The sequence below is a fragment of the Taudactylus pleione genome, unplaced genomic scaffold, assembly GCF_031769625.1.
Source record: "Taudactylus pleione unplaced genomic scaffold, aTauple2 ptg001382l, whole genome shotgun sequence".
NCBI classification, from domain to species: domain Eukaryota; kingdom Metazoa; phylum Chordata; class Amphibia; order Anura; family Myobatrachidae; genus Taudactylus; species Taudactylus pleione.
Genome location: NW_028285782.1, coordinates 494,199 through 516,995, shown reverse-complemented (window position 1 = coordinate 516,995; position 22,797 = coordinate 494,199). Strand labels below are relative to the sequence as shown.

Genomic DNA, 22,797 nt, shown 5'->3' with positions numbered 1-22,797 from the left:
ATTTTTTCACTATTATAGAAAAATGCATATAACAGCCATTTGACACAATTTAAGAACTCTAAATCCCTTTGATTGTCTGCTAACACACTTCTATACTATTCTCGTATCTTTGTTTACCTTTTTTGGGGTACAGCTGATTTCCCCATTTTAACGTTATCGCAGCTAACTGGATATGGGCCTAAATTTGATGTTGTGCCTATGTAGCCAGCATTATTAAGAGAGCGCACAATTGTTTAGGTACATTGCATTGCAATCTAGCATTGTCGCTTTATCAGTAAAGGATTGAAAAGATTTTGTTCCAGTCATGGGTTGTAAATCTTGTTTTCCATAAACAAATCTTGTTTTGAATATGGAAAATCTGAATAGTCATGCATTTAGTCGTTCAGCATCCGATATGCATAACAGTTTACTTTGTCTAAATCTTCCAAAACCCCTTGCATATATTATTTTTGGCGCCACACATGTAATTTGTGTCTTGCAGCTGGAAGTCACCATGGACCTAGCAGAGAGGCGGGAGATCCGCTCAGCGATTCGGGAACTTCGCATGGCGGAACTGGAAAGATGTGAGGAAGCCCTGGCCTCTAAACGCTTCAGATCAGAGCGGAACAATGGACAGGAAGACAAGGAGAATCAGCCTGGGTGGGTGAGATGTTTGTTACCACCGGTTATGGTAGTGAACCTGATCTTACCATATGAGGTTATGGTTTTTAATGCCCTGTCTGAAGCTTTGCAGCGTGTGAAAGCTCGCTCAGTAAAGGTAACGCAAAAGTATAAAAAGAATAGATCAACACACACGCTTCACCTTAAAGTTATTGGTGGGTGTCTATTTGAACATTGCAATTTGTAAGTACTCAGTGATGTAACAAATGTTTGGGAAACCTTTTCAGCCCTGCGCCTAACAATCAGTGGGCTGACTCAATTCATTTGAGTGGAATTATGCAATTCAATTAATTCCCATCACTATGAACAGGATGAATGAACGGGATTAGACGTGTGAGGTATTTTCTACCGTGATAAGTACCGGGCGCTATGCAGTTACTCCCCAACACTGCCCCTGGCACTCGCTTCCAGCCCTGAAACCCTACTTAATGCAGATTTCTGCACTTACCTTTGGAGGATGCCTGCAGAAATCCATGATAAATGCAGCCTCTGGGCTGGTCCTGGGAATAAACTGAATAGCTCCCTTGAATTAATTGAATTGCCCCCAATGTGTTAGAAAATGTTTGGTGGTGTGCTATTTATTTATTTAAGCAAAATGTTAATTGTCAATAGCACACAATTAAGATACACCTACAGGCAGCAGAGGCCACATTCATTTATATTCATTTTAACTACATATAACAAAATGAACACTATGGGCTCTATTTACTACAATCCGCATATTGAATGCGGATTGTAGTGTGATATTACCGAGTGAATTCGCATTGCGAATTCAGGCAATATCACAGGGATTTACTATAAATCCCTTGCAGGGACAGAGCTTGCGATAAAGCTCTGTCCCTGCGGATCCCATCCGCACTCTAGTCGCGGTATTTTCGGAAAAAACACCGCGACTAAGAGCCGGCGCATGCGCCGACCCACCGTCGCTGCTACCCCCACTGACGCTAAGCCCCGCCCCCCACAATCGCGGACCACCGCGAACCCCCCATCCCTTCATTACACTTACCTGTATCCTCCTGGCCTCCGGTGATCTTCTCCGGGCTTCCCGATCAGGTGATCTCCCATACTGCACTGGGACCCGATCACCTGATGACCGGGCAGCAGTGCACTGTGGGAGACCAGCTGACCGGAGAGGAGCCATCACCGGAGCCCCGATCACCGGTCCTTGGATTCAGGTAAGTGAAAAAAAAAACTGTTTACATTTTTTTTTTTTTTTTTACAGCAATCAGCTTGCGGTCTGTTTAGACCACATAGCTGATTACTGGTACCGGCTCCCACCTCTGCTCTCCCCGTTAGAGCTGAGTGTGAGCCCGGTAACCCGGGGGAGACCCTGGATAAGGTGGCGTTATTATCACAGGGCTTCCCCCGGTATTTTTTTACAATTTATTTTTAGTAACTCTGGTCGGATCACATTTCCCATTACAATTATGGGAAATGCGATCTGCTTTACTAAAAATAAGTGATACCTAGGGGTTGGAGTAGAATTTTACTAATTCTACTCCAATTGCCCTGTAAGAACTACAGGTGAAACCAAAATAATGTGAAAAGGGTGTGAAAACACCCTTTTTCACTTTATTTTAGTAAAAATAATGTTAATAAATAGAGCCCAATGTAATGGCAGTAAATAAGTCATGTAGCAGAAACGTCACAAGCTAGCATCTGTGAACTGTTTTTCCTGATGCAGACTAACCAGCAAAGTCTCATGGCCTGGAATAGAAGTACTGACAACATGTAACCACTCTCCAAAGCATCACATAGCCCAGATTTCAGCAAGGACTGTGGGACTAACCTCAGAGCCTGGGGAAACACAGCTGCACAGCGTAGTCCCCTGGGTTTTGGAGATGGTGGCATTTTAATGCTCGGCTCCCTCACTAAGTGGTAGTGCAGCATTAGTCCATCTTATTTAAAAAAAAATTAAATAAAAAATCTAGTAAATGGTCAAATAATTCTTCCTCAAAGAATAAAAATCCGCAAACACTTGTGCACACTGTCATATCGGCACACTACGAGCAGATATGGGACTGCATTAGTGGCATAGGTGACTAGTCCATGCAGATATGATACATTGATCAAGGGACACAAGCTGAATCAAGAGTATTTTAGTCGTACTTGTAACACTTTAGTGCCAACAAAGCTATTTAACAGTTCCCTTTAATTGATGATGTTAAACGCTTCAGAATCAGCACCAGTAGTGCAAGTGTTATTCACCTCCTTCCTCCAGCCAACTTTTGTTTTTCCATTTTAAAAACTTGCTGCACTGACCATTTAGTTTAAGAACTGAAGAGGTGAGTGGCTACAGGGTTATGTTGCTTTTAGAAGAAATGGAAATATTTACAGTTAAAGATAAATTGACATGAATTGGACATATCTCTTTTATCCACAAACTATCAGCAAATGGACTACCAACATGTAACATAACATTGTTACTATGATCCCTAGGTCATATTACCTTCACTTTACAGAATATTGTTACATAACCCCTTCATCCGTTCACCTCCTTCAGCTGTTAGTGCGGATCAGACGTTTATCTGAACACCACGTGTTTCTTAAGAAATAAAAGTTCAGATATTTGGTGATTTGCAGTGACCATTTATGTTAGACAAACCCAACCTGGTTTTACCTTAAAATAAATTGCAAGTTGGATTTCTGCAATACAGACATTAGATTTAAAGCAGCAATCTATTACATTTGAGCCCAGGAGTGTGATATGTTTTATGCAGCACATTTATTTATATAATGCCCGCAAACTATACAACTACCAATTGGGAACAAACACCATAATAAAATAGAACCAAGCATAAACAAAGAACTTTGAGTCAGGCTATTCACTACTGGGAATGGTGGTATTTATTCAGCAGCAATGTGCGGCCCTAAACTAAAGCTGCATACACACACACGATTTTTGTTACCAACAATTTTGTTACCAAAGATTTTCTGTCTGATTTTCTGTCTGATTTTTTTTAAAGTGTAATGAACGATTTTTTTGAACTACAAACTATTTTTGCATATTCCCTTAATGAAAATCGTTCAGTTGGTCAGTGTGACTGAACTACAAACGTTAACGTGCATGAACGATAATCGTTCATCATTTTAACTCAAAGTGAACAATTTTTTGAACGATTAACTATATCGTTAACGATAATCGTTCAAAAAATCGTTGTGTATGCACCTTAAGGAGTAAGTGATAGGGGATTATGGATGAAGCAATCGATGTGAGGAGTGACACAATGGTAATATTAGTCAATGTCATATACATCATTGAGAGCAGTAGAAACATGGCCGTGACTCAAGATGTTGACTAGCAGCTGTTGCAAGTTGGACATGGTACCCTCAGGGATTATTGTGCAATATGCACTGCTGGAAGCCGTGAAGCCATATACAGTTCTGATCAACCTTATTGCCACCCCTGAATTCTAAGCACACCATGTTCAATTCTTCCTCTGGAAAAAAAAGGAATGTAGTGAAGAATCTCTGGTCTGTAGACACTCATGTTTGGCACAGAACAGTGAAGGAAAAAAACAACAATACAATTTGAGAAAGCAATAGGAAGAAATGGTATAATAATGTAAAGATTGCCATAACACAATTATTGGTACTCTTTGGGCAATTCAAATCAATTTGAAAAAAATTAGCTAGATTAGACTCAATTGTGATAAATTAGAAATTAACCATATGTGATAAACTGCCAGTGCTCACATAGCTTGAATTAACCAATGAATTCTATCTTTAATGTGTAAAAAGGCCACTTTTAATTCTCTCCTACTTCTTGGTAAATAATGTTGAAGATTACAGCTGTCTGAGACATTCAGAAGTATTGCTATCACCAAATACAAGACCCCCTAACGGGCACAAGACCATCCCCAAAGACCTTGACATACCTATTTCAGCATGGAAGAATGTTATTAAGAAGTTTGCTACTCGTGAAACTGTAAAGAAAAACCCTGGATGTGGGAGACAGAGGAAAATCGATTAGAGAAGTCTTTTAAAGGTTGGTTCAACTGTGAAAAAAAAAAAAACACCAGCTAAAATATCCAGAGCTAAAGGCGTGATTGTTTCAACCCGTACCAACGACGTACACTAAACCAAGAAGGGCTTTATGTGCAAAGGAGAATTAGGACCCCACTGCTGAAAAAGACACAAAAAAAGGAATGACTAATTTTTGCCAAAACGTGCCAAGGCGAACCACAATCCTTCTGGGAATATGTTCTATGGTCAGACTAAACCAATATAGAGCTTTTTGGCAATGCAGACAAGAGATTTGTTAATAGGCAACACATTTAAGCTTTTAAAGAGAAGAATACCACTCTACCCACAGTTAACATGGTGGAAGATCCATAATGTTTTGTGGCTGCTTTGCCGACTGGTATGTAAGAATCATGACATCAAAGGATTACCAAAGCATTTTGGAGTGAAATGTGCTATCCAGAGTAAAAAAACACTAAGTTTGAGAAAAAGATCATGGGTTCTCCAGCACAATAAGGACCAAAAACACATCTGAAAGCACAAAAGAATGGTTGAAAAGGAAAGTCCTCAATCCAATTAATAATCTTTGGAGAGAGCTGAAATCTGCCATTGGGAAAAGGAATCCTGCAAACATTCAAGAGCTTCAACAAGTTGCACTGGGAGAAACTACCAGCAGACAGGTGCAAGAAGCTTATAGAAGGCTGCAAGAAATGTTTGGTAGAAGTCATTGTTTCCAAAGGATGTGCAACCAAATATTAAGGAACGGTGATTTTAAAACTATCCAGGTCACATTTTCTTTACTTTGTCTTTGACGTTACATTTGTTTTTGGGCATCCTATTAAAATGTTCAGATTATTCAAAGTTGGTACTTTGCCATTTATTTCTGTAGATATTGTACAGGTTGTACATAAAATTCAAGGGTACCAGTAATGTTGACCAGAACTGTAGGCGATCAGGGCACTTCTTTGGCATAATACATAGAAATGCACATATTCTCTCAACAAGCTGCTCCTGGATTAAGTAATCGCTTTAGAGAGCTTAATCCAGGATCAGCACTCCTCCTTGGCTTCCATCAGAAATTGTAGGAAACATTACTGTAAATGGTAGTGCTGCCTTTCTGATAGACTTGGGAATTAGCTATATCTGTCAGTATTATGTGATGCAGGCATGGCACAACAAACCTTTACCTCCATCCCCATGCCCTCTGACGTTTCACAGCATAATTTATAGCTGTATCGGCTTTTGATATTACTCAATAGTGACCCCAATTCATAATATGCATTACAGCGGTAACCCCAATTCATAATAAGCCACACAATTTAGCCCCCAATTCATAATATGAATGACCAACAGTGCCCCCAATGCGATACAATGGCTTTCTATCTTCCAAATAGTACAGTAGAAAAGGGGTTGAACTGAAGCAATTATCGAAGTATGAACCAGTGTTTGAGACAATGGCTAAAGCTGCGAGGAAAGTTTGCTTTAATTGCACCCTCTGGGTCTTAACACGCGAGGTATCTGCGCTCAATTGGATGGCTCAGGGAAGAGCAATTAGCTGGGAGTAATCCTCGCAATTAGTTGAATCTGCCCCATAAGGTGTGGACACACTAGACTATGTGCTCACAATGCGATATCGTGAGCTATTTCCCTTTAACTCTCCCCGGCACTCCAGGACACGATGTGTCACAAGATCTATCGTGCACGATCTAAAGATTTTCTGATCTTTAGATCGTGCAGGATAGCAGACAGATGCTTGCACGGATCAGGGAGATCCATGATGCATGCATCTGTCTGAAAAAAATAAACACTGATGCACGGACGGATATTTGAGATCAGTCTGTGCTGCTGTGATTTTAAAATAAATAAAATAAAAGCCTTGGTAAAATTTAAAAAAAAAAACCCAAAAAACAAAAAAACAGCGTTTGCCCCAGCCCCCCCTCCCCATATAAAAAACAACCAGCACCGGGCTAGTATGAACCAGCTCTGGTTGCCAAAATACAGGGGACAAGTGATGTAGGGGTCCCCTGTATTTTGCGCAACCAGCACTGGGCTCTGATTCGGTCCTGGTTCTGGAAATATACAGTAAAAAAATGCGTAGGGTTCCCCTGTATTATCCAGAACCAGCACCAGACTTTTTCTAGCGGGGGGATAATGCCCGAAGCATCAACCCTGACCGTTAGTCAGCCCTGGCCTGGGATCCCTGGGGAGCTGGGGTCCCCCCTTTCCAGGACACCCCAGGCCTAGACTGGAGCGGTGGATGCCGGGTTGATAGTGTAGTGCATTCGAACTTGTTGAAAATAGTCTTTTGCTGTGGAACTACAGGTCCCAGCAAGCCTTTTTACCCGCATGCTGGTACTTGAAGAACCACAAATACCAGCATGCGGGGCATTACGGGCCCACTGGTACCTGTAGTTCCACAGCAAAAGCAATAATACAATAAACACAGGACACACACACACCATACAAAGTAAAAGTTTATTTAACATACATACATGCACGCACGCACACACACACACACACACATGCATACACTCTCACATACTCTCCTATCTATCCCTGAAGCCCATCGGTCCTCTTCTCCAAGTAGAATCCATAGGGTATCTGTAAATAAAAAAATATCCATACTCACCGGCTCCTATGCGAATTTCGGGTCCTCTTCTTTCTATGTAGGCAATTCGTGGGGTCTTGGCAAAACAAAAAAATGCAAATGCGCAAGCCACCGGACACAGTACCGTCCTCTATGGACAGTACTTCCCGTATGAGAGCTCAGCGGTGGGATTTTACTATGGAAACCCTGGTGCTGATCGCTCATTGGCTGAAGGAGGCGAGTCTTCCGCCCAGTGGCGGAACTCCTGGAGACAATGGAGTCTTTTGCCGCCGGGCGCCAGCCCTGAAGGGGGCACCTGGCTCCATTGTCCCCCGGCCGTTCCGGGCACTGCATGGAGAAGGAGCGCCGCTGATCGGCGCTCCACCTCCAGTGGCATAACTACGGGCGGTGCAGGGGGTGCGGTCGCACCCCCTGCACCCTCCATTTGCCGGGCGTCCGCTGTGTGTTATCAGCGGGCGCCCGCTCCTTCCCTCCCTCCCCCCCGGCGCTAGCGGCAGCCGAAGCTCACTCCTGAGCTCCGGCTTCCAGGCCCCTCAATGCACTATGGGAGTGACGTCATGACGTCACTCCCATAGTTCCGAGGTGCGGGCATCGGGGCGGACGGCAGTAGCAGTGCAGCGGGGATTAAGGTAAGTATTTTGTTTTGTGTGTGTACGTACGCGCGGGGTGCTTACTACTGGGGACCTACAGGGGGCATTACTGTTGTCACTACAGGGGGCTTACTACTGGGGTCACTACAGGGGGCTTACTACTGGGATCTACTGGGGGCCTACAGGGGCCCTTACTACTGGGGGCACTTTAAGGGGCATTACTACTCGGGCATTACAACTGGGGGCACTACAGGGGCCCTTACTACCGGGGGCACTGCATAGGAGGACAATTACTGGGGGGCACTACATAGGTTGGCACTGCATAGGGGGGACCTCTACAGAGGGCACTGCACAGGGGGACCACAACTGGGGCAGCTGCATAGGGGAGCGGCGGCAGCTGGGGCTGGCATAGGTGCTGGGGGGGTGGTTAATTTAGGGGGGGGCACCAACATTTATCTTGCCTTCGGGCACCTGGGATGAAGTTACGCCACTGCTTCCGCCTCTCTACCGATCAAGAATCCAGCTGTAGGTAATACGGTAGGGTCTGCTGGACAGTGGGCATGACAATGCATAGTCCCAGTGCAGTTGCAAGAGGGTGCTTGAGACCAAGCAGACAGCCTGTGGAGTCATGCTGTTCACTGCAGAGCTGGCATGGCACAGACATTGGTGGGGATTTTGGGAAAGGAAAAAATGTGGGAAGAGGCAACCCAGTCCCGATTCCAGGAGGCAGTGAGGGGCAAACCCCGTTCTCTGATGCCTGTTCTAGTTTGGAGATTAGCATGATGTTCCAAATAAGACCTGGCGCATTACTCAGTTTAAAAAATGGGCAGGGCGCAGTGCTCTGCAAAAACAAGCTAGTGTGAACACGACCTGAGGCTGATGGCTGCAAGCAAATGCACAGAAAAATCTCAATATGCAAAAAATAGCTAGATAACCCAGGATTGCAGGGTGTTGCTATGTACTTACTGCTTCAGATGGGGAATAGAAATGTGAAGATTTATTAGCCATTACTCTTATGATGGATGTCCAAGTAGCGATGCATATCTTGGATTTCAAATTCCCGCCTTTTTTTTTTTCTCCCTACACTCCTGCTGAAATATAAGTGTTGCATGCCACTCTAGTTTTATTATTACACTTTTCCCAGCATCTCTCGTCTTAGTTAGGACTTTACTTGGATCCCTATTATGCTACTTGCTAACCAGGAAAAGTCTGAGGCAAATCCTTAGTTGGCACTCTATGGGCATGTGCAGAACAGAATGCTGTGTGATTTTTAATCCAGCCTTTGAATTTTCCTGTTGATTTTCAATCCTGATCTGACATTTGGCATCTTTCCTCCAGAGGTCATAAATTCTGTCCTGTGTAGGTGGATACTTTCTTCAAAAAGACAGTCTGTTACCATGTTGTAAATAGTACTTAATACTGCTTTAAAGGTACAGTACACTGCTTTATTGTGTTGAAACTGGCAGGTGGTGCAGGAAAGGTAGTCTTATAAAGCAGTCATATGTTAATTATACCCTTTTTTAGACTGCCCAAATAACCCAGGTTATTACTCTGTCAACCTGGGTCACGGCTCAATGTAAAAGGGTCCCTGAATAATAACCTGGGTCCAGTAACCTGGCAAACCAACCGAGGTAGCCAGCAGGGTTGGACTCGGGTTACTAAGGAGTGTAACGGGGGGACCTGGGTCATTTGACCAAAGAGCCTTTTACATCATAGGAACAGCAGGCTCAACCGCAGAAAACTGCACCCATGCAGGTTGGGGCTGGAATGTAAAGGGGGTCTATTCGGGTTTGGAACAGTGTTCCAAATCCCGGGTCAGACCTGAGATTTTGGTGTAAAAGGGGTATTATTACAGATGTGTTCCTGTCACAGTTTTGGGGATCTCATTGTCAAAGGTGGCTGCTGTGGTCCATATAGTCGTTTTTGTACACAAGCAAACTAATTATTGAACTCTGAGCCAGTGTCCATGTCCTATGAATTCTAGGAATGTGTTTCAACCATACCAATTGGTATACCAGGGAATTTGATAAGTTTGATAACTGCTCATCTATAACGCTGTTTGCCTGCTTTCTGGGCCAAAAGTAATTGCACCTTTTTTGTTAGTGACTGAGCCTTTATAGATTAAAGGGGTTCACAAACAATGATTTAACTTGTGATGTGATCATATACAGTGATGCAGGCCACTACATATAACATTTCTGAACAATGCAGTGTTTTACAATCAATGTTTGATTATTCAATGTTCATACGTACAATTGTTCAGTCACTACGATGCCTATACATTAGCTCATAACTAGTGTGTTCACATCTGTTAGCAACTGCCATATTCTAAGACTGTGTTTCCCAACTCCAGGCCTCAGGGACATCTAACAGTGCATGTTTTCCAGATATCCTGATTGGTGCACAAGTGTATTTATTACCATCTTGCACAATTTAAAAGATCCACAGTTTGAGCTAATTATTTTATTTGCATAACCTGTAACGTTAGCAGTCCCTGAGGACTTTAGTTGGGGGAAACGCTGTTCTTAGAGATCGGGTTAATCTTTTTTCCCTTCCCTACCTCCCAGCACTTTTAGGGGCATTATTGAGAGGTTTTGCAACTTATCATCGTCTAGTATCTCACTAGGATTTTATTTTCTCTGAAGGGCTGACAGTGAAGAGAGGCAACAGAGCGCGCTGAATGCCCTGGCAGGACGACTACAGGAGATGCACAATGTGGATGAGCTGACGGCACTGGTACATATTACACAATGTCTGTGGTGGGAATGTAGCCATAACCCACATTTCTTCATTCAAAGCTATAGAAATGCCTTTAGATTAGCAGCTTGTTACTGGAGCTCTATTTGAAGGGATACAAAATCCGTGCCAAGTGGATTTGTTTTCATTTAGTACATTACACAGACCTGCTAACATAAAGAGATCCTTTCTGGTGGTATAAATACCACATATATATCTTTGTAAAGTGTATTGAACACTAGTAGGAGGTGCTTATGCCCTGTTTCATCATCCGTAGTTGTCACTGAGCTGAATGGAATCAATTGCCAACAAATTCTTCAAAATAGGATTTTAAATCCACATGGCCCTCATATTCTGGTTGTATAATTGAGAGCGTAGTTATTGTATGTTTATCCATTGGCTTTCCCTCTCAGTTTTTCTTGTTCCTGTCAGATTCATGTATACAGTGTAAATGAAATGAAACCTAAGCTCATGAAGTAATCTGCTCCCTCTATGAAAGACAGGCCAATCTGACAGTAGGGAAGGTGGCTATATAAGAATACGCTCTAGTTGCTGTACTGTAATCTACAATTGCAGAAACAAATAAGTTGGCAAGATTTTATAGCTTCTATTAGTAAAAGACCTTTCAAGATCATTCTTTGATCTAATCTTATTATTTTCATACGCTACTGGAACACGTGTGTATTGTATATCGGGAGCACTGCTAGGGTGTTTTTTTTGTTTTTGTAGTATACTACTAGTAGAAGGCAGTTTTTTTTATTATCCCATTGACAAGCTACTGTCTGACCATCTTCCCTTATGTCCCTTGTATCCTAGCTCCGAGGGACCACCGAGTATGAAGAGAGGAAGCTCATCCGAGCGGCTATTCGAAAAATACGCAATGATGAAATAGAAGGTAGCAATATATACGTTTTTGAATAACTACTTTAATGATGTATGTGTCACAACTGAAGGACATATGATCACTTTTATGTTGGTTTGCACTTTGGTCTTATAAAAATTGTCATGTAGTTTTAGTTTCCTGTGTGATACAGGAACGAGATGTTTTCTTCATCACCTATATAACCTGTCTCTTGATTTTTCAGCGGCATCCTTAGGTGGAATGCTAATCGGCCGCAGAACTCACCGGGGTAATGGCGCTGTCCGGACCAACGGTTTAGAGAATATTGGCGACCTTGTTCCCTCTCTGGTAACCACATTTCTGCAATATAAAACATTAATAATACTAAATAAAACAGCAGACTAGTTTTTGCTAAAAAAAAAAAATTTAAGATTTGTAATTTGATTTGCATAACTGAAATCCTTATGTAGGTTACTGCACATTACTGGAGTAACTATTTATACAATAAATAGAATTATTGCCTGGTGAAAGCTGAGGTGCTGGGCAAGATGCACCTCATCACATTCTAGACATTCTGAGGCTGCACATTCCTGGAGTCCTGCACCAACATGATAGATTCATCTAAACTATAGCTGAAACCTGTTAGTTATTTTCTTACGTATATAATCTCACTGTTAGTTCTATATTTGCCATTACTCCTGTCTGGTATAGATTCCTAGTGTATAGGTGTGCATGTGCTGGTGTGGGTATCCTAACACTGGGAACATTGGACGCTTACACTTGTACTCACTAGTACATTTGTCTTTTGGTTTTGCATTCTAGGCACAGGAGAGAGAAGACTTGGCAGAAAGGCAGCACATCAAGGCTCAGATCCATGAGCTCCGCAACACTCAAAATGGAGGCAGCCAGAAGGGCGTGACTGGTATGCTTTACTGGCAAATTAGGTTAAATAAACAAAACGACTATTTTTAGATTGTGGGTAAGAATAACCTGTACGGTCTACTTAAAGCTACACTTCCACCAACTTAATAATTCACCATTGTGTCGTTGGGATGGGTACAGGATGCCAACGCTCGGGACCCCGGTGGTCAAAATCCCAACGCCGGCATCCCGACAGGGTTATTATACAGACACCTGTCGATCGGTATGCTAACTTTCCCCCTCTCCCTACCCTAACCCCCCCCATGCCTAAACCTGACCTCCCCCTCACTGCAGCGTAAACCTAATTTCTACTTCAGGGTCCATAGGGGGTCCACAGGGTTGACCTTGGGGTATAGGTTGGGAACCAAATCCGGGCACCACGCAGTTAAAGCTTTTAGCTCCCAGGATGCACTTGGGTCCACTCTCCCTATAACCCCGCCCCCCAGCCAGAGGCACCTCAGTTTAAGTTGGTGCCCGTCCGGAGTCGGGTCACCGTTACTGCAGGGGGGCTGCTTAGCAGCCCCTAAGCTTAAAAGAGTTTTATTTTATTATTTTTTTACTACTCTTCAGAGCGGCAGCATCAGACTGTCCAATGGACGTCTGAGCTGCCGCTCCTACACCCCGCCGGCGCTGCGACGCCAGTACAGATCTGGGGATCGCAGCGGGACCCCAGAGTCTGTACTAGCCGGGCTCTGGAGGAATCCCTGGGCTGCTGCCGGATCGACGGGGACAGGTAAGTCGCGTGGTCACCGCTTGCGGTGACCCGCGTGTACATGCAGCCTTATGTCTCTGGGGACAGACCGGAGGCGCTAGCGGTGGCGGCGGGCTCCCCCTCCATGGAGGCATACCCCGCGTGTCCACAGCCCACCAGGGATTATAGCGGCAGCGGGAGCCGGCATCCCGGGGGGTTAATTGCTAGCCAGGGGAGGAAGCCTTCCCTGTCTAGCGGCTCCTCCCCTCAGCTCAGCGCGCCTTTCAATAATACAGTCTGGCGTCGCTGAGCTGCTTCCTCCGCGGGCCACGCTTCTTCTGAGGTCTCCAGCGGCCATTTTCTCTCTGTGGTGCTGCAGAACTCTTAGGATGTCAGTGAGCCCAGTCCCCCTGCGTACCTGGCCATTTTGGGTGAGTGTACACAGCGCTATAGCCTTCCCAGACACTGAATCTGGGCAGTTGAATGTAGCGACATTGTGCAGTATATTATATGTCATGCTTATGTATGTATATATATTTTTCTGCATTGTATGTGACTTATGCTAGTGCTGACTGTCTGCTTTTTCTCTCACCTGTCAGTGTATATCTATCCCTTTTCTTTATCTGCCCTAATACAGGTGTACCTGGGGTGGTTCTGAGACCTCACATATATATATTTGTTAATATCTGTGAGGTTTGTCACATACTGTTGCGTGCTGCACGTTGCCATATTTTAGATGGAACTGTGAGTTGCGTACGCTGATAATGGGTTCCTGCAGCTAATCTTAGCGTCAGTCAGGACCGGTATGGCGCTGCTTAATATTTCCGTCAAGATAGTCAGATATATCTGACCAGGAGATTGCACACGATACTGCACCCATTATTGCTATCCTGCAAGTCATAGCCTGCAGGAATTAGTGCGGAGGATTTTAACTCAGAAAGGTTTACGTATGCGGCACCATCTGGTGCCGGGCCCCTTGCACGACCCCCTTAAAGGGCGTTGTTTCTCAGGATCCTCTCCTTTGAGGATCGCCGGGCGGGCCCCATTGTCGTCACTCGCTTGGAGTTACTTCACCATACTGCCCTTTTGAACTCGGGGTATCTCGCAATTTCTTGCAATTTACCCCTGTGTCACAGACTATCGCTCCCTGCCGGGGTTTTTCACAGTACATGAATTACCTCCGATACCACATCGGTCTGTCATTCCCCTTGCAGGGATTACCACAACGGCCACCCTGGTGGATGTCGTTTTATACGAAATACTAATTGGCGTGATATACGCCCTGTGGTTACTGACCAGTGGCTCTGCCGTGAACTGGATGGTATATTCGGCTCTTTCCCTCTCACATGGGGGGGAGCCGATCTCAAGTATTATTATCCCTGCTTTGGGGCTGGTAGCCAGGCTCATTCTGGATATAGAGAATGTCGATCCTGCACCAGTATCATACATCTCCCGTTTTCTGCCCAGCGGGTGGATCTCATAGCGGGAGTCTGGCTGTCCCCAGATACGAGGAGTCACAAAGGCCTCCTGTTTCCCATTCCCTGAGGGTCCTCACAAGTAATGGAAATCCCCTTCTGGGATGGATTTGTATGTTAATCATCGGGTTACAGGCATTAATACGCCTCCCATCCCGGCCTGGACGAATTTTACGGATCCGTAGGTGGTAACTTTGCCTGAAATCAATGTACTCGTTTTCAGGGCCTGTTGCCCGTCCTACCATGGCCATCGCATGGTGATGCTTTTGTGACGTTTTTCCCCTCCAACACGTCTGAGGTTCAAATATCTTTTTGCCGCTCACAAAATATGCAGTGGTCATATGTGGGATTACCTCATGGGATGCTGGTCTTCTAACTTTCAGGGTTTCGGCGGCGTCTGTATCCGCCGCAGTACCCTATGGCTGCGTTATGGGAAAGCAGAGGTGCACACTCCTTCCAGGGGGAAGTTCTTGTTTGGTCCTGACCTTGACAAGATCGTTGCATCATTTGCAGTATCACTAATGGGGAGATACCGTCTTTAGCTACTCCCACTACATTCGGACTAACTCTGTTAAGTCTTTTTGTCCTCAGGGTCAGCCTAAAGGCCTGTTTTTTCCTAGGCTGTCGGCCTCCACGGGGGCCACCATATCCAGTACCGAGCAGTCCTGGACTTCCGGACGACCCTGTTTCTACACCTGAGGATATACCCTCAGCCTGACGGGACAGGTCTACATCTGGGGAATTTCCAGAGTGAGGTACTGATTCTCAACGGCCTCTCATTGCTCATGCAGCCTCCTCACAGGCATTGTTACACGGGCCCTTCTTCAGAACTGATCAGGGCCTTACAATCCCAGAAAGCTATACAGTCTTTGTGGTAAGCAGAGCTATTTCGGCCAACCTCACTATCTCAGTGAGGGACTGGTTGTTCTACTTTCTTTTTGGGGCGGTGACCGACTGGTCCTCCTTTGCCTATACTCTGTCTCAAATCCCTGAATCAGATTCCAACGGTGCCTTGACTCAGGTGGAATCGTCCATGCTCCATCATCTGATGTTTGGAACCTGGGGATTTTATGGTATATCCGAGTATTCAGGATACGTACCTACGGGTACATACAGAGCCCTCTCATCAGCATGGGTTCAGGTTTGCTGTGCCACAGCAACACTTGTAAGTTTCGGGCTCTGCCTTTTGGGGCTGTCCTCAACTCCACCGGGGTTTACCAGCTTTATGGATTTTCTGACAGTTCACCTGTTCAGTGTATCCGAATGCTCCTTTCTCTGGACGGTCTCCTACTTTTAGCAGGATCACCAAGGTACTTTACCGCCAGGTCAGGATAACCGGGGCTTCTTCTCGTCACAGAAAAGTCCTCCCTGCATCCCTCACAGGGTTTTCTTCATCTGGGAGCACTGCTGGATTCTCAGAATCTGAGAATTTTTCTGGCGTAAGACAAGATCTCCACTCTTCAACTTCGAGGGTGCGGATATCTACGCAGTCGACATATGTCATTACTCTTTGTGATGCGCGGTCTACCAGAGTGTCTACCTTTTGGTAGGGTGGAATGTGCTCAGTTCCATTCCAGGCCTTGCCATAATTGACTCCCCTCCAGATGGATCGAGTTTTTTCCATCGGATCGCTGTTCGAACGATGATACTTTCTACGGAGGCGAGTTGGTCTCTGTCCGGGTGGCTATGGCCATCTCGTCCAGGGTGTTCTTTGCTAAAGACAGTGTCTGGTCCGCATTCATTTCGGGGCAGTTGGACGTCTGTCGCTTCTGCCCTGCCACTTACCTTGTTGATACTTTAAGCTGTCTTGGACTTTCACTCTGGCCTAACCCATTTGTCACGGTAAACCTGAATAGGTTCAGTCCGACAGTGTCACAACAGTGGCTTCCATCTAGGCAACACTGGTAGTTGGGTGGCAATGTTAGGAATGTCACCCATTCTGACATAGTCCAAGGGTCTTCTCCTGGCCAACTCTGCGGTGTTTATTCCCGGAGCTCTCCATTGGGAAGCGGGCTTCCTCAGCCGTCACGGCGTGCATCCCGGGGACTAGTCTCTTCTCCAAGAGAGGTTTCAACTCCTGGTGAGCAGAGGGGGCCTCCCTGAGGGGATTGATCCCCATGGCTTTCTGACTCGATCACACATTACCGGTGTTACAGTCCAGCTCTAGGAGTACTGAAGCTACCTTCAGTGACTCTTTGTCAGTGAAGTGGTCCTTCCACTTTGTGTACCTGTGTCCTCCGGTCTCCCTTCTTCCTCGAGGTCTTCGGAAGTTTAATTCGAGACGGAGGGGCTTTCCTTCTGGGGGCTCCAGGTCGTCCCAGACATCACTGGTACTAAGATTTTCGGAGTCTCCTCCTCGATGCTCCGTTCCTACTGCTTCACTATCTGGACCTGTTGTCTCAGGGTCCTTGTTTTTCCCTGGATCTGGATCGCTTGTCTTTAACTGCGCCCCTACTGTGGTCCTCGGGCTTCCCTGGCTCTGTCTTCATTGAGATGTTTAGAGCAGATAGGCCAGACTTTGCTGGGATCTGCCACGGACTGTGGCATACATAATTCTTATGGTATCGTACCTGTCGATACGATCCTCCGGTGTCCAGGATTTCCAGATATTCTGGCATTCCTTCCAGCTGGCTTGGGTTTCACCCTTGGCCTGGCCTTCCTGACAGTGCGGATCTCTACACTGTCGGTATGGTTAAGATATGGAATTGCTCCGCTCTGGTATCCAGTTCATCCTTTGGAGTGTTTTCTGGATTATGTCTCCACTTGTCCTCCCTAGGGACTCCTGGGGAGTTAGTAGTGGTTCTTTGTTCCCTCCGGGGACAGTCAATGGAACCGCTGGTTGTGATAGCCATTACATGGTCTATTGTTTAAGCTCTCTCTCTCTCTCTCTCAGGGTGTTTAAATCAACCAGGAGAGTGTCTGAATGGGGAGCGTTCTCATGTGGCTCCCTCTTCTGGAGGGCATCATGTCAGGGTGTGAGTTGCTCTCGCCCTGTGTTTCTTCTTAAAGTGGTTTTTAGGTTCCATATTATTCTGGAACTTATGGTATGGCCATTCAGTTCCCAGTCCTCTCGGCTGTTGTGGCCTCATGGACTGTGGTCCGGCCTCTTTGGCTTTATGTGATCCGTTCAAGTTCCTTATGGTAAGCGGACTCCTTATTGGTGGTCTGCGGTTTCTGGTTTTAACAGGAAACGATGGCCGGCCTATAATGAAATGTTGACTGGATGGCCTCGTATGTCTTCCTCAGGGGCCTACCCATGGGTGGGCATTTCTGTCGTTGAGGCTTGTTTTTTTCTCGGGCCGTGTAACCCTCGTGGGCGGCTCGTCGTGGCGCCTCGGCTGTTTTGCCTTACTAGGTGTCCACGTGGTCTTCTGTCCATACCTTTTTAAGGTTCTAGGCATTGGTTTCCTTTGCCTCTCAGGATGCTTCCTTTTTGGCGACGGATTCTCCTCTCAGCACAGGAGCGTCCCCACCCTTGGTTGAACTGCTTTGGGACATCCCCAAGGTCAACCCTGTGGACCCCCTATGGACCCTGAAGTAGAAAACAAGAGATATGGTAAGAACTTACCTTTGTTATCTCTGTTTCTACGAAGTCCATAGGGTCCACAGGGCGCCCGCCCTGACGCACCTGGCTTCATATGGGCTGTGTTACTGGTCACCGGCTTCCCGTCTCCTTTTCTGTGAGTATGGTTCTAGAGTGTTCCAGTTTTCTCTCTCTTTTTCTCTCCTCCTCCGGCCTTTGGCTACTTACAATCTGAGGTGCCTCTGGCTGGGGGGCGGGGTTATAGGGAGAGTGGACCCAAGTGCATCCTGGGAGCTAAAAGCTTTAACTGCGTGGTGCCCGGATTTGGTTCCCAACCTATACCCCAAGGTCAACCCTGTGGACCCTATGGACTTCGTAGAAACAGAGATAACAAAGGTAAGTTCTTACCATATCTCTTGTTTCTCCCCCTAGTGCCTATGCCTAACCCTAATGCCTACCGAATATGCAGCCAAATTTACCCACCTCTTCTACTTTTCCTCCAGCATGGGCGAGACACGAGGGGAGGTTGTGGTGTAATCGGGATGGCCAGTGATGAGCTGTGGCTTGTGATTGGTCTTTCTGCTCACAGCATGCTGACATTTACAGTTGGCTTAGTAAATTTGCTGGTTGTGAGCCTCAGTGCCGAATGCTGTGAGAAGCTTTCATGTCATCGTCCAGTCAGTGCGGACTGTTTACTTACTGTCTGCTACAAATTGTTTTTCATGTTTAACTGTAAAGTGGCCTATCCATTTGCCGATTTTCTGCACGATGCGACCAAAACCTCCTGGATCATGCAGAAAGTCTGCAAGTGGATAGCCGGCAAGGACCAGCAATGCTCGTGCACGCTGGGTCCTTGCCGACCCCGACTATCTATCGAACATGCTGTCAACCTGACAACGATCGTCAGGTTCCACATGTTAATAGATAGGGAGGTTGGGCTCCTGCACTGAAGACATTCAGTGAACGTCTTTCAGTGTGGTGCTCGCATCTCAGCGACATGAAAGTCTGAACGCTGGACGTTCAGACTTTCATGTCGTTAAATGGATAGACCCCTTAATCAATTTCTGTTATAGTCTTGCAACATGTGTTATGAATCACAGCATCTTATACCACTGAATGAAATGTGATTATATGCCACTAATACTAGGGCAGTTATACTGATCAAATTGGGAGTGAACAAAAAAATCAGTATAACTACTGTATGCAGAGGTCGTCCTTATCACACCCTCCAGTACTCTGTTCTCTTCATGGCAGTCAGTGGTTCATGGGAAACACACTTAGGGGTGTTATTTGCCTTCATGTGGTCTTTTACAGTTTTGAAAGTTTGATTCCTGGGCAACAGTTATGAAAACATGTTGAACATTATAAGCAAAAAGGAGCATTATAAAACTACATTTATTTGTACATTTTCCCTTCGCTCATAGGTCACGCTTCCTTGAAAGATCAATAATTTATAGGTCTCCCACAAAAGATCATTTTTTTCCACTGCTTTAGCACCAGTCTGTACAGTATTATTGTTACCCTTTATAAAAGGCTAACCTATTACGCAGCACTGTGCATTGATGGGATTGTGACTCTGATAAATTACCTATAATGCTTTCAAACAGAATGGCTGGCCCTGCCCAAACGTGCTTACTGTCTAGGTTTGGGGAATGCTTCATACATGAGGTACAAGGTAGACGTAATGCTTTATCCTATGTTTTTCTAGGCCCAGTCCCTCATATGGCTCTGCTTCTAAGCAATCTCTCAAGGGAAAAGTTATCGTCTTCCTCTTCCTCGTCTTCATCAGAACCTGGAAATGTGTCCCAGTCACATACGACAGAATACTCCACACTCAGCACAGAATCTGAAGAAGACGCCCCACAGGACAGCAGCAACACAGTGTTACTAGAGCCAGCAGAGCAGGCCAGCGAATCAGAAACCATTAATGCCCTCCAAAAACCAAGTGCAAGAGCAGACCCAACACCAGAGTCAGCACCAGTCTGCAAAGACAGAAACTTGACAAATAAGGTATTTTTATTCAGCACGTTTCCGTCACTTTCCTGGGTCCAGTAGGAGTATAAACAAACATATAGGTTGTCTTGCGTTTCAGTAACAGCAGCTTTTAATTAATAAGGTGGTCATTTAAATTGAATGTGTCTGAACAACTTGTGGTAGGAGAGAGGTTTGTGAGCAGGAAGGCAGTGTAAGTAATGTGCTGTGAGTATTAATATGAAATGTTAATGGGGCTTTTTGCCAAGCAGCTTTGTACTAACTAATTCTAATAAGAGCTCCTAGAATTGTTTTTAAAGTGAGTTTCTTTTTACTGCAATGGTTCCTTCCCAAAATGAAGGGACCCCCACTATGCAAGTACAAGGAATGGGACAGTTTTTAAAAGGACCTTTTTAAATAAGGAAATATGTATCATATATAGCTCTTTATTGTATTTCCAGGAAACTTGACTCACTAGTTTTGATGTTGGAATGTGAATTCTAAGAAAATCTGCAATGTAGGTTAATTTCCACTGGAAACAAATCTCGGAAAACTACATGGATTCTGCTGAAAGCATTCTAGTTGTGCTTTTTATTTTGGCCACTAGGTGGCACTGTGTTGCCTCCTATGTGTTTAATTTTACATACACAAAGCAAGAAGCAAAATGACATGTGTAAAGGTACATTTTCCTTTTAAAGGCAGTATACATAGAACAATGATTAACTTAAGCTAAAACCTATCAAACTTGAAAGTAGTTTTAGGATTAAGCATATTTTCAGAAGTAATTGTGCATAACGAACAATGTTTTCTTGAATTAAAATTGCTGCATTTTACTTAATTGTATTAGCCATGCTTATATTATGCCCTAATGTCTAATAATCAGTCAGTACAAACACCTATCTACTTCACTTTCCAATACATCTACCAGACTGCCGATGCAATGGTACCTTTGTAGTTTCACATTTCAGCGTGGTGGTGTTGTCTTAATGTGGCTGTCTAACTGATGAAAATAATATTGTATTCTCTGCAGAAATGGTTAAAACCGACTTGTCATTGCACCTACAATCTGAGAAGTATATATTTGAAACGGTTATGCTGGGTTCACACTGACAGATGTATCGCCCGTTCCATTAAACAGGAGATATGTCTGTAACTGATGTCGTTTATAGACATATTACATCTGTCCTGGAGCTCAGTCGTTGCCAGGATATATGCACGTTTGGCTGTGTGTACGGGCAACCTGCTGATCGCACGTACACATGCTGCAGGCAAATTTAAATGCCCGCCCAGTTGAGCTGTCAAGCCCGGCACATCGGGCAGGCGATTGGTAAGTTTTTATACAGCTTTGCTCAAGTGAATGACTCTATTGACCTTATCGCCTGTCGGTGTACAACAGAACATTGCAAATTAGATTAGGAGAGAAAGCAACATGGCAGAACTCAAGAGAAATGATCATATAAAGTGGAGTTATCCAAAGCAATTTTTGCATCAAGCTGCCAAATGATGAGTTGATTATGGGATCTCTAAAAAGGCCGCAGCAGTGTTTTACTCCGCATTATGACATCTAGGGGGCAATGTAATCGCCTGTGAGATGCAGGCATCAGGGCAATTCTGGCGAGTGAGTGTGATGTTTTAAAGCAGCAATAATTTAAAAATCTAAACCAGGTTGGTATTTCCTTTTACATTATTGCCACTTTAAAACATCGGTCATACTTGCTGGAAATGCCCCGATGCCTGCATCTCACAGGCTCTTACATTTCCCCCTATTCTCTATAGTTTAGCATGGCTGCAGAGATGGGATGTATTCCAGCTCAGTACATAAGTGCACTTGCTAATCTGCAATCACTGTCATAAATCATGATAAAGCAATGCCTTATGCATTGATATGTAAAATTTAGGGGGGAGATTAATTTACTCACGCTGGTCTATTCAATTAGGTGGGTTTACCACACGCTTTAAAAGCCAGAGCTTCAGTAGCACTGAGGAAATGTCCACAATAAAAGGCGCCTTGATGGGCTTTAACGTGCAGGGAAACTCATTGTAACTGCATTTTATTCAGAATCAATTTGTTAACACGCGTTACCCAGTATAAACTGCGTGGGGTAAATGCTGATTAACTGAATTGCTATTCCCTGCGCGATCAATTAGCTGTGAAGCATAAACCACAGTTAATTGAATTCCCCCCGTAAATAATTGTATGGCATTTGTGGTGATTTTAAACACAAGATAATCTAAGTATCTGTTATGAAAGTTGTTTCATTCTCATTTTCAGGTAGCCATACTTTATACTAGATCCTTTTACGATTCTGTAATTTGTGCAGATACAGGCAGATTAGTCGTAACCTACATTATACTGTTTTGCAATATCTATATGTGCGAATGTTTTTGAGGCTGACTTCCTGGTAAGGGGGAGGTTATATGCTGTGGAGTAGATATAATATAATCTTTATTTGCTCTAGCTGGGAACCGATAATAATGGATCCTATCCAGAGGAGAATGCATCAAAGACCTGCTCAGAGCCAGGTAAGCGTGTGTGCGTTTGCCGCTGTATAGTAATACCATGGAAACGAGTATCCTAAGGAACTGGCCTGGTGGTAGGTATGCTGGTTTATTCATCAGTTTAGAGGGATGTCTGACCCTGTCCTGTGCAATACAGATGTGGGAGCAGAACAGGCACCATATGTGAGTATTATGGCCTAAGTTTTTCCGGTCCTTCCTATAGATCAGTGTTGGCTAACCTTGACACTCCAGCTGTTATGGAACTACATAACCCAGCATGCACTGCTACAGTTTTGCTATTAGGGCATGCTAAAACTGT

The 22,797-nt window shown here is 44.7% G+C and overlaps 1 protein-coding gene across 2 annotated transcripts in view; it reads left to right on the top strand.

The window, feature by feature from the left end:
* Positions 1–483: 483 nt before the first annotated feature.
* SMTN (smoothelin) overlaps positions 484–22,797 on the top strand; it is a 72,205-nt gene continuing 49,891 nt past the window's right edge. For both annotated transcript variants that reach the window (XM_088463490.1, XM_088463491.1), the window contains exons 1-7: positions 484–639; positions 10,467–10,557; positions 11,374–11,452; positions 11,643–11,746; positions 12,221–12,320; positions 19,717–20,018; positions 22,439–22,502. In XM_088463490.1, coding sequence (XP_088319616.1) covers positions 494–639; positions 10,467–10,557; positions 11,374–11,452; positions 11,643–11,746; positions 12,221–12,320; positions 19,717–20,018; positions 22,439–22,502 — 886 coding nt within the window. In that variant the 5' untranslated portion in view covers positions 484–493. The remainder of the gene's footprint in view (positions 640–10,466; positions 10,558–11,373; positions 11,453–11,642; positions 11,747–12,220; positions 12,321–19,716; positions 20,019–22,438; positions 22,503–22,797) is intronic.